The sequence below is a fragment of the Heterocephalus glaber genome, unplaced genomic scaffold (genome assembly GCF_053883595.1).
Source record: "Heterocephalus glaber isolate CG9 unplaced genomic scaffold, H.glaber_assembly_v1.0 deba00001509, whole genome shotgun sequence".
In the NCBI taxonomy this organism is placed as follows: domain Eukaryota; kingdom Metazoa; phylum Chordata; class Mammalia; order Rodentia; family Bathyergidae; genus Heterocephalus; species Heterocephalus glaber.
Window position 1 is genome coordinate 43933839 of NW_028258325.1, and position 11664 is coordinate 43945502.

The 11664-nt window shown below is 50.0% G+C and overlaps 1 protein-coding gene across 1 annotated transcript; it reads left to right on the plus strand.

Annotated features, from left to right (window-relative positions):
* Positions 1-6891: 6891 nt before the first annotated feature.
* Positions 6892-9143, plus strand: Gsx2 (GS homeobox 2). Its single transcript, XM_004849710.3, has 2 exons — positions 6892-7675; positions 8341-9143. The coding sequence occupies exons 1-2, from the start codon at positions 7129-7131 to the stop codon at positions 8679-8681; spliced, it is 888 nt and encodes a 295-aa protein (XP_004849767.2). The 5' UTR covers positions 6892-7128; the 3' UTR covers positions 8682-9143.
* Positions 9144-11664: the final 2521 nt, after the last annotated feature.

The following is an 11664-nucleotide window of genomic DNA, read 5'->3' on the forward strand; positions in this document are numbered from 1 at the left end:
TACAGTAGGTGCTCAATAATGGTAGGTGATATTAGGAGAGGGTATGGTCTACTGCTTAAAACCTCAGGCCTCTGCATCAGGTCTGCCATCTCTAGCTGTGACCTTGGGTAGCTCTTTAACTTTCAGTAAGACTAGGGTCTGCTCCACAAAAAAAGCCATAATAATGGTGCTTTACGAATGGCTGTTGGGCAGATCAAATAAGGTCATGCAGGCAAGGCTTCTAGTTCAAGGCCTGGCACCCAGTAAGAGCTGGGATACAGTGGCTATGAGGCTGGTTACACACTGGAATGGCACCTGTTTCCTCCGCTGAGGAGCAGGTGGGTGTGTATCACAGCTGCAGGGGTCCTTAAAGCCATTGGAATGTTTTGAAATTTAGGGCACAGGCCCAGGTGAAGATGACCAGGATAGGTGGGGCTTTGACTGGTGGGGATGGGAGATGGTAAGGTCCCCTGGCAGGTGAGGTTGGTGGGGCAGTAGAGCAGAAAAACACCCAGAAACCAAGGGCTAAAGAATCCATGTGCTGGGTGCCTTCAGGCTGTGTGGGAGGCACTGAGCTGAAAAAGCCTAGCAAGGGTGATCAGGGACCCAGAAATGATGGGGTAACAACTCTGGCTCCCAGGTGCCCTGTTGCCAAGACCTGGGGCTCTGATACCTCAACCCCAAGCCTGAAGACCACATGCAACTGCAGATCCCAAATAATAATAATAATAATAATAATAAAAGAGACATTAGGAACTCTTACCAGGCAGCAGGCAGCAGACCCCATGGTAGGTAGTCCTTATTCACAGTGGCCTTTTTCCTATTTCACAGATGCAGAAACTAAAATTCTTCCTCCATTCTCCTTAGCCCCCTTTCAGTTCTTGCAATTAACAAAGAGAAACTCCTTTAGGTTCTTGTGTGTGCCCTTTGGTGGCCCAAACCACAGCCCCCATCCCCTTGTCCCAGATACACTTGCTGATCCTGCAGATACCCCTTTAAATGTCACAAGTGGCTTTGGTTTTATCAACTCCCAGAGCCCCTTGGGCTTTTCTCTCATATTCCCACTACCTTTTGCAACTCACCAGCTCCAAACTGATTTGTTGATTCTTTTAACATTCTGGAAACTCCCCAAGGTTGGTCTTGTGCTAGGGATTTTCCTGGCACTCCTGGCACAGAGCCTGGTGTACAGTAGGTGCTTAATACACCCTTTCCAACTATCAAGTGTCTGGGTGAGGCTCTACAGGTTAAATTAATCTCTTTCGGTTCCAGGTCAAGGGATAGTGGTAGGAGGATTTATCAGTTATATGTCAATCCTTACTTATTCTGGCCTCATGTCATTAAATCAAAATCTATAGAGCATTGATTGGCATACAGTATTTATAAAACTCTCCAGGTAATTTTTGTAGATGACCAAGGTCGAAAACCAGAAAAGCTGGATGCTAGAATTGATTAAGGCTCACTCTCATTGTGGTAAAACTAAAAACAAAACCTATTTTAATCTGTGACTAAGCAGCTATTTCTGGCCAATGCTTGGATCATATTTAGGCCAAGGGAAGTGGGGAATTGCTAAGCTGTGAATAATTCAGCCCTCTCCTTCCCTCCTTGTCCCCCTCATGAAAAAATCACCACCCCTGAAAAGAGTAGTAAAAAATGGTAAGCGCCAGGGTAACTGGAGCTAGAAGGAGGGAAGTGGAGCATTTGCTTCAATTATCCGGATAATTGTTCCCACCTCAGGCCATTGTTGCTAAAATGAAACAATATTCTATTGGATACTGTCTTGGCCTTTTCAGATGGGTGCCCCGTGGTGCCTAGCACATGCTGGGCACAGAGTAGGTGCCCAGTAAATTTTATTCTGATGACAGAGGAGAGCTCTGAGGGTGGGAGAAGCTTGGCTGATTAGGCTGCAGGATTTGGGGGTGGACAAATAATTAAGGTGAAGTGGGGCACGGGGAGGGGGGCTGTATGGTAGGCATTCTGTGCCATCGAAATTCTGTTCTGAGGGCCAAGAGACTGGGCTTTCCTTGAAATTCTGAGCCAAACCCCTCACTCCTTTCTTAGAAGGACCCCCTCCCCTTCTCAGAGGGCTGAATTGAACTCTTGCAACTATGGTGAACACAAAGGCGAATTCAGGTTTCTCAAAGGCCCATCCGCTCTGAATAAACACTAGGCAGAAGCAAGATCATTTTGGGTGGTGCATAAGCACAGGCCTGCAGCCCGTTGTCTCTCTGGAAGGCTCTGATGGGATCTGCATTAAAAGCAACAGTATTGGGGCAGCAGGCGCTTGAGCGCCCCATTGCTCAGCTGGAGCAGGAATGTGGGGACTAACTCCCCACTGCCCTCTTTCATCCTACCCACAGCTTTTCAAGAGGAGTTTGGTTTCTCTGAGTGTGTGCTTGCTAATTGCAGCCTTGGCTCTAATGAGATTCTTTTTACTCTCCCAAGCTGGCTTGCAGGTTACAGCGTTATCTGGGGACCCACGTTTTCCACCCTGGCTATACGTCCCGTGAACAATCGCCTCTCCAGAGCCTGAAAGGAAAGCGAGCGCCCCGATTCTGCTGAATGCACGTCTCAGTTCATCCAGGGCTGGCGGGCTTTTGATGGTCACAATGCAAGTTACACCCAGAGAGTGTCTCTTTGGTCAGATCGACAACGCTTGGCTTCACGTTTGCAAGTTAAACGGGCAGAAACTGGGCTGAAACTCCCACGCCAGACGCCGGGGACATTTCCCTCCACCCTGCCCTGAGCAGAACTGGGGAAAGGGTCTGGACGGGGGAGGAAGAAAGAGAGGGGTGGTAGAGAGGAGGGGAGAGGAGAAAGGAGTCCTGATTCTCAGCAGCCATAAGGGGGGGGGCATTTTCTCTGGCATTTCTTTCTCATTTTTGTTTTATTTTTCCATTTTGGTTTGTTGGCAGCTTTACCCAAACAAAAAAATAAAATGAAAGCATTTTCTCCTTGTCTTCACCTAGGTAGCTGTTTTCCTCTAGTCCCTGAAAATGTGACTCCTTCATAAAATCAAAATTTATGATTATTCAAATGTTGGGGACTGTGAAAAGAGAGGAAGAAAGAGAGAAAATTAATATTGCAGCTGTTCTTCTGATTAATGAGAGATAATTGCTCATGAAAAGTCACCCCTGTGGCATTTTGTTGTCTCCTGGATCTTTGTTCTTTTCCACTATTATTGAGGACTTTCTTGAAGACTAAGCGGTTCTTTTCAATTTTGGGGTATTCAGAAAGGGTTGCCTGGTTACAGAGAATGGGGAAATCTCGGGCTATATCGGGTAAGATGTGCCACAGACAGCAATATCACAATGCCATTTCGGAGAAAAGGATGGATACAAGTTAACGATGCGCTTTCAATAAAACATTCATAGACTTGTTCACGCTTTGATAATGACCTCATTAAAGGGAGCTAGGGGCAAGTAAGTCCTGTCTCCTGTTTGTGTTCTGCTAACAAAACCCAGCTTTGAGATCATTCATCGCTTTGGAAACTAATATGAAATCAATGTAAGAGAAGCAAATAAATCCCAGGCAGCCCCGCCAACTCCTGGGCTGTCCTGCTCTGCCAGGCCTCCATTTGGAGCACGAGAACCATGTAGGCAAATGCTGAAACTGAGAGGGGAGAAAAAGACTGAGGATGGGAAAGGGGGAACATTTTGTTGGTAGAGAGGGAGGGGCAAGGATAGCCTGAAAAGAGGCTAAGCACATCATTGGGTCGGAACAGTGTGCCCTGTTGGATAAGCAATGCTAAATCTCCATCCTTTACTTTCCCCCCCAGACTCTGTCTGTGAAAGGAAATGGGAAGAAATAGAAGTGAGAGGCGAACATGGGCTTTAGGTCAGATTCCATCCCGGAAGAGGGAAAAAGTACAGGAAGACCTTTTGAAACCTAGAACTAAGAAGAAAACTACTGACCCAGGTGCAAACTGAAGAGTCCAGAGGCAAGAAGGCAGTGGCTGTTGGGCTTTTTAGAACAGCTTTTTTTTTTCTAAACTGAAGGTAGGATGGGGGTGCCCTGGCTGGGAGGAGGTAGGAGACAATTTGTTGACTTTGCATTTGTGACACTGCCTTGCACTCAAAGAAGACAAAGTTGTCCTCTACCATCCTGAAGAGAGGGAGGAAATCAAAGGATTTACCCCTCCCCTTAGAAAGGACTAATTTTCTCCTTGAATTATGAAAGTAATGGCTTAGGTAACAGCCTGTACTCTGTACCCGACTGCTTAATACCAAATAAATCCTTCCACGTGGCTCCCGAGTCATGGCAATTAGAGCTCATTATAGGCTCATAAGAGCTCTCATTTTGGGGATTACTTAATGGATGATGAAATTTTATCAGACAGAATCACTGAGAAATAAAATTGTGCAGCCGCAAAAGCAACATGGGCACATGCCTGACGATCTATCTGGTTCCTCTGAGGAGAAGACTGAGCATAGGGTCCCCTTCTGCTATGAGCAGTTTTGGGGGTGCTGCTCCCTAGGGAATGCTCATCCTATCCTGGACAGGGCCAATGGCAATGGTGTCCAGTGCCATGGAGTAGCAGGCTTACGGGGGGCAGGGGGGCGGGGAGCTGGCTTCTCATGATCGGGCTAGATTCAAGGAAGGAAGGAAGGAAGAGAAAGAAAGGTACAGAGCGGCACAGAAATCTAAAAAGAATGAGAGAAAAGAGGGTAGAGACTATGCAGGGGTTACAACTCCAAAATACTTGCTCTTGGTGGGCCCAAGGAATTAACCAAGTACCCTATGCACAAGTTTCTCAGACATAGCCCTGTGTTCAGCCAAGGCCTGGGTCCTGAAGCAGCCACAATATTTGCAGCACCCCGCCCCCCAAACAAAAAACAACTCTGGGCCCCTCACCTTTCTCAAAATTCCTTGGCACTGGAAACTGAGTATTTCCATAGACATAAATTAAAGGAGATACATAAGTCTCTGGCATAATTAAGATTTCCTCAAAGAAAACAGTCTGTGTACAAGCACAATTTGTAGCACATTAGCAGAGGAACACACTCAAAACCTCTGGGAATACTGTGACACAAGAGTCACCCCCAAACAGATTGGATAACCTACCTAACCTAGGGAAAGAGAGGGAGCAAACTATTACTCTAAAAAAATCAGTGGAGGTGAGAATCTATTCATTACCTGAACAATTTAGGCCTTAAAAAATACCCCATTGTAAAGTCTCTCTCAATTGTTGAACTCTTAATCATTTTCCTGGGGTGGGAATGGTTTCCAAGGACTGCCTGGATGGTCCTATCCCAAGCAAGGGAGGGCTAGACTGCGCTGGGCAGGCTGGGGTCAGGCTGAGTCTGTGAAGGTAGCATCAGCCAATCTTGTGGTACAAAAGTAGTTACAGCTGAGCTGCCCCACATTAAGCCCCAAGACTCCCTAATTGTTGTCACAAGATGTTGTATTAGCACATTTCTGGAATAGCTGTCTGTGTACACTCCGGAGACCCTCGTCCACTAACCACTTTCTAATTGAATTCTAATCACATTCAAATAGCTCAATAACCAGCCTCAGCTGCAATTCATAAAACTTTAATTGCCATCCATAAATCCTGGGCTCCCCTGAGCGGGTGTCCCTACAACCCAATTACACTTCACCAGCAGGCAAGCGAGACAGTCACAGAGATAGGAAGGAGAAGAAAGAGAGAATGACTATGCAGAGACAGAACCATGCCTCCAGCCAGCACTCTCCTGCATTTGGGCACTTTGTTCCCTCAAGTGATGCAGTCCTTGTCTTCAAGTTTTTAGCACCTTTGTGAATGCAGGCCTGAAGTTAGCTGTTCTGGGAGAAGAACCCAGTTTGCCTTGTAGCTGTTGCTCAGCCCTGCTTTTCTGCAGGGGAAGAGAAGAGACAGCTGTCATCTCTGTTGCTCCATCTTCCCCAAAGATCAAGAACCCCAACCATGACAGCTGCCCCCTCTCCAAGCTGGGAGCACAGAACTCTTCCACAGACATGTGCCACCAAGACAGATTTCCTTTACCACTTCTTCCAACTAGAAGCAGTGTTCTGTGAGTGGCTGCATCCCTTCATCCTTTTTAGGATTCGGGGATGCAGAAGGACAGAGCTCCCTGGTTAGCTTCATCAGCAGCTCAAGATCATTACAAGTGAGAGGAACAGATCACTAGACAGAGCGAAGGTTTCCCCCAACCGTGGTTGGTGTTTGGTCCTCCGGTCTTCTCTCCAAAAAAAGTGAAGAAGAGCGTGATCCCGTGCCCTTTCTCTCTTCCTCCCCCTTCTTTTCCTCCCTCCATCTAAAGGGGAGCTGCCAATTAGAAAGGGGAGCTGTCTATTAAAGGGTCGAAGGTCTGAGTGCCCCCAGGAGGGCCCTAAGTACAAAGGCACTTTAGCCCTTTTCTAGCATCAGAATGAAACTTTTGATGGCTTCTTGGGCCAAAGCCTCACTGTTGCATGCCGGGTCCATTGTGAACGAACCACCTGAATGACCTTGGCCAAGTCCAAAAGCTGGGGGGACAGAAAGAGCTGTGAGCGTGGCCCTAGCCGCTCTGGGGACTAGATCGCTGCCAGTCCGCCTCCTAATCCACTGCGCTTCAGCCACCCGGCACAGAGGAGCCGAGCAGCGTTGCGCGTCCCTATAAGAAAAGGCCACGCAGTCCCCACCTGGTGCGCCCTGTGCCAGGGCGCGGGGACGAGTTGGGCTGGGGCGTAGACTAGGGAGGGGGTAGGATGGAGGGCGCTGAGCTGTGATTTCTCACGGGGAAACGTGGAGAAAGAGGGGGAGGAGGCCGGCCTCCCCGGGAAATTAACAAAACCTACACTTTGCAAAGTCTCCCCCTCCCCTTCCCCGCGTTCTTCCATGTCGCGCGCCCGCCCCTCCTCGCTGCTCTGTTGAGACTCGGGCAGCCTATCCCGAGGGTGGGGAGCTGCCGAGCAGCCAGAGCCGAGCGGTATTCTGCAGCATCACGTGCCGGAGTGGGGGCTATAAAATCCCGGAGCCGGGGCGCCGGGCGGGGGACGCAAGGACCAGCCCTCTCCTGGGACCCCTTTGTTCGCGGCCCAGACGCCGACACCTCCGCATCCCCAAGGGCTCGACCGCCCGCGTCGGCGCAGCTCCGGGGGCAGAGCTCAGGACACCAGAGGGGAGGGGGCGCCGCGGCCGGCCGGGGCCTGCAGCCTCGGGTCCCTCCCGACATGTCGCGCTCCTTCTATGTCGACTCCCTCATCATCAAGGACTCTTCGAGGCCCGCGCCCTCGCTGCCCGAACCGCACCCGGGGCCGGATTTCTTCATCCCGCTGGGCATGCCATCTCCATTGGTGATGTCGGTGTCCGGGCCGGGCTGCCCGTCCCGCAAAAGCGGCGCTTTCTGCGTGTGCCCGCTCTGCGTCACTTCGCACCTGCACTCCTCTCGCGCGCCCGCGGGCGCTGGTGGCGGAGGCGCAGGGGCCGGGGGTACAGGGGTCGGTGGCAGCGGGGCTACAGAGGGCACCGGGACCCTGCCTCTGCTCAAGAGCCAATTCTCTTCGGGCCCCGGCGACGCGCAGTTTTGCCCACGGGTGAGCCACGCGCACCATCACCATCACCAGCCCCAGCAGCATGGGTCGGCGGCGGCGGCGGCGGCGGCGGCGGCGGCGGCGGCCGCCGCAGCTGCCCTGGGGCACCCACAGCACCACGCACCTGTTTGCGCTGCCACCACCTACAACGTGGCGGATCCGCGGAGATTCCACTGCCTCACCATGGGTAGGGTGGGGTCTCGGGCACCTGGGCGCTTCGACTTTCGCGCACTTAGGAGCAAACTTTCCTCCCTCAGTGGAGGAAGTGGGAGCCCGGAGGAGGGGTGGGGACGGGTGGGAGGGAGGAGGGCCTTTTAGTGTCGCTGTGGAATCCTCCCCTGGAAGTTCCACGAAGGTGGAAGGTAGCTCGCCAACCTGTCCACGCAGCCTGATGCATTCGCTCTGGGTCTACCGCGCTCTATACGGGACTTGCGGTCTGCGAACGGGACTGCGGAGTAAACTTAGGTTAGCTGCCTCAGGTTTGGGGTGCGTGTGTTTGAACTTAAGTGTGACATCCTGCGTCTAGGCTGGCTGGCTAAAGCGTTCTAGTGCTTTTGGCTGAGGCTGCACGCTTGAGGTTAGGTTCGAGGGAGCCAATGAGACGAGGGCAAGCTCATAGTCCCCCTTCAAGGCTCTAACTTCGCGTCCTGCGAATCAAAGGGCGGAACTTGCTTTGGGCGTATCTTTCCCTCCTGGGTGAGCAACGACTTGCCTTGAGATGGGAAAGCGCGAGGATGGACACTGGTATTCGGTCGGGCTGGGTCCTGGAGTTTTGTCCTTCGCGGGGAATGGTAGTGGGGTGGGAGTCCCTAGCCCGCCTGACCTCTCTGCTCTCTCTTGGCCGGTCCGCAGGAGGTTCCGACACCAGCCAGGTGCCCAACGGCAAGAGAATGAGAACAGCGTTCACCAGCACACAGCTCCTGGAGCTGGAGCGGGAGTTCTCTTCCAACATGTATCTGTCTCGCCTCCGGAGAATCGAAATCGCTACCTACCTGAACCTGTCGGAAAAGCAGGTGAAAATCTGGTTTCAGAACCGCCGGGTGAAGCACAAAAAAGAGGGGAAGGGCACACAGAGGAACAGTCACACGGGCTGCAAGTGCGTCGGGAGCCAAGCGCACTACGCGCGCTCAGAGGATGAGGACTCCTTGTCGCCAGCATCCGCTAACGAGGACAAGGAGATTTCCCCCTTATGAGGGCTCCGCCGCTCAAACCACCTGCTCTGCCAGGCCCCCTCCCCACCCCGGCACCTTCGTCGCACCTTCGGAAGGAACCTGGCGTCCTGGGGAATTCAGAGCTGGGCCTAACCCTTCAGGTCTCCTTCTTGACCTTGTTTATTTGGAGCTCCATTTGGAGTTATAGATCGTTTTTTAAAAATGTAAATAATCTAGAATCCAACTCAGTCTTATATAACAGGAAAAACAGGGTTGTTTTAAGTTTAACACTGTATGGGGTTTTTGAAAGCGCATGTTATTTTTCCACCCCTGTCTTTCAGAACTTGATGACAGCATGGGGTTTCTTCATTTTTGTTGTTATTTTGAAGTGAAATCACTGAATTTGCAAACAATTTAGAAAATTAAACCCTGTAGGTCTTGCTTTCTGAAAATTTGCCTGGGGAGAATTTTAAATCCAAGTCACTGGAAGTCCCTTTGTATGTGAATAGTTTTATATAAAATTTATATTTATATTTATTTAAATAAATAAAACAAAAATCAGGATTTTAAATTGTGGTGTTTGTTCTCACCATGTTTTCCCTTCTCTCACACCTGGAGAAAGACATTGACGGAGAAAAATACCTGAGGCCTTAGAGGAAAGTATTAACTGCAACTTGGGGATGTGGGTGGTTCTTGGCTGAGGGAATTTGTGGCTTTATAGATTTTCTGTGTGATAGAAGCTTGTGCTAAGGAAACACTTTCAGTCCTGATGCCCTCTCCTAATCACCCCCAACACTCAAAACAAGTGACTGCCTCACCGTGGACAGAACAAATCACTCATTTAGAACCACATTAACAATGATGACAGGCAAACCTTCTCTTTAGCAAGTGAAGGTGAAAAATCCCTCACCTAGTATTTATTTTCTTCTTTCTCATTTCTGTTAGTGCCAATGCCTAACAGGAGGAATTTGCATAGTTGCAATAGGTTTTGGCATAGCAACAATCCATCAAACAAGTTGGAAGCAAACAAGCAGAAACTTACAGATGGTGCCACAGGTAACTAAAAAGCTTAATGTTCCTGGTTTCCCCTCAAAACTGAAAGACAAGAAAGTATTCTGTCTTAAGATTTACAATTTCACATTTCCAAAACAGCACAGAGATGCCACTGAACTCTTGGGGTTTGTTTGTTGCCCCCTCAGGTCCTCCCTTCCCAGGGCTGGAGGAGCACTCAGCTCCTCTTCTAGCAGCCTCCCCCGTCACCTGTGTCTAAGGGAAGTGACAAAGGAGGAAACTAGGAGATCTGAGTCCCACTAACACTCATGGGTGTGATTTCTGATTACTTCCTATAAAGAAGCCACCCAATTAGGTTCAAGCCATGGTACTGTTCACAACAATTCTTTTGGTTTGATTTACTTTAGGTCTTAACTGAAATTTCACCAGAGTCCCTGGGCTTCTAAAACCAGAAACTTTAGGAAGGAAGAGAAAGGAGCTTTTCCATTTCTTTCTCCCCCCCCCCCCCCAGGTTTCCAAACTCTCAGTAGAACACCAGCCTGGACTGCAGGAGTGAGGAGAACTGTGTGGAGTCCTGCTAAACCCAGGGCTACCCACACTTTGGATAGTAAGCTAGGCTTGTCCAGTGCAGCGGCCCCAGGTTCCCAGCTCCCTCCTGCAGGGGCCTGGGGAAGCTTTCACCTCTAGATCTGTCCACACACGGAGCCCGGGACCCCTCATGCAGTTTGCTGCGAAGAAGAGAAGGCACAGGTGCGCAGTCTTTGCTAAAGGTCTCGTCTCCCTTCTTCCCAAGAAACAGGCCTCTCTAAGGGTAAAAACAGAGGTGGGAGGAAGGGAATTTGCAGGAGCAACGAACAGGCACTTAAAGAGAATAATTCCTTCGCAGGAAAACTCAAGAAGGACAAAGAGCCCCCGCTGCCGCTCTCTGAGCTCCAGCCCAAGGCAAAGCTCTATTGGGACTGTGGGGAGATCCCTCTGCCCCCTTCCCTTGCACAGCCACCAGCTCCCCCCCCCCCCCCCCCGGCACCCCACACACACTCTGTCTGGCCCTTCTCAAGTTCACGACTGGTCTGCACCTAGGCCTTGAGCCCAGACCGTGGAGCCATGCATTTGTCTTGCTGGGTGCTGTTCTGAGCGCCTTGCTCTGCCACCTGGCAAAGAGATGTGTGCACCAGCCCTCCTAGGCTGCTGACGTCGTCTGGTCCCCAAGGGACAATAAACAGTATAGTTCTTTGGGGGAGAGGCTAAATGATTCTAGCAAAGATTTCTATCTCCATGACTGGGATGTTCTCTAAATAAAGAAAGGTTCTCCAAGGTTCCCAGGGAGATTCCCCTTCTCCTAGGGTGGCCTTTTTGTCACTTTTGGAGTGCAGCACATTTTCTTACTCTATTAAGATAGATTTTACATCTTTCCCAACTTCTCCCTAAAAGAAAATCAGAAATCCAGAATTTGATTTTGAAGGCCTGTTGTAGTTTCTCACATTAGTTTAAGAATGGTTAAGTCAACAGACACACAAACTCAGAAACACAAATAATCTGCTAAGTAATCCATAGGTAAACACTCCAAGTGTTATCTTTCCCTAAATCTATTAGAGAGGAAGGTTTCAGATACATAGGGCCACCACCATGGCTACCCGGAAAGCCCTGGGTTCTAGCTTTCATAGGTCCCACTTGCAAAATAGAAACAGAGCACTTTTCACCCAATACATGACCTTTTAGAGACCTAAAGAGAAAAAGATCAAAAGAGAGCGAAAGATCAAAAAGAGAGAAAAAGATCAAAAATGAAAATTAGAACCCAGGAACTTATTCCACCAAGAGAAAAGGGGTGAGCAACAGGAACCATTAGTATGGCTAAGACCCCATCTGAGAATGAGTCACATGACAGCTTTAAACAGGGAAAGAGCTGGGGGTGGGGTAAAAGGCTGAAAGCAACACCTCTCACCTCTGGGCCCTGGCCCAGCCCAGACGTTCAGAGCAGAGAGGAGTGGAAACCTTTCCCCTCCACCCTCCCACT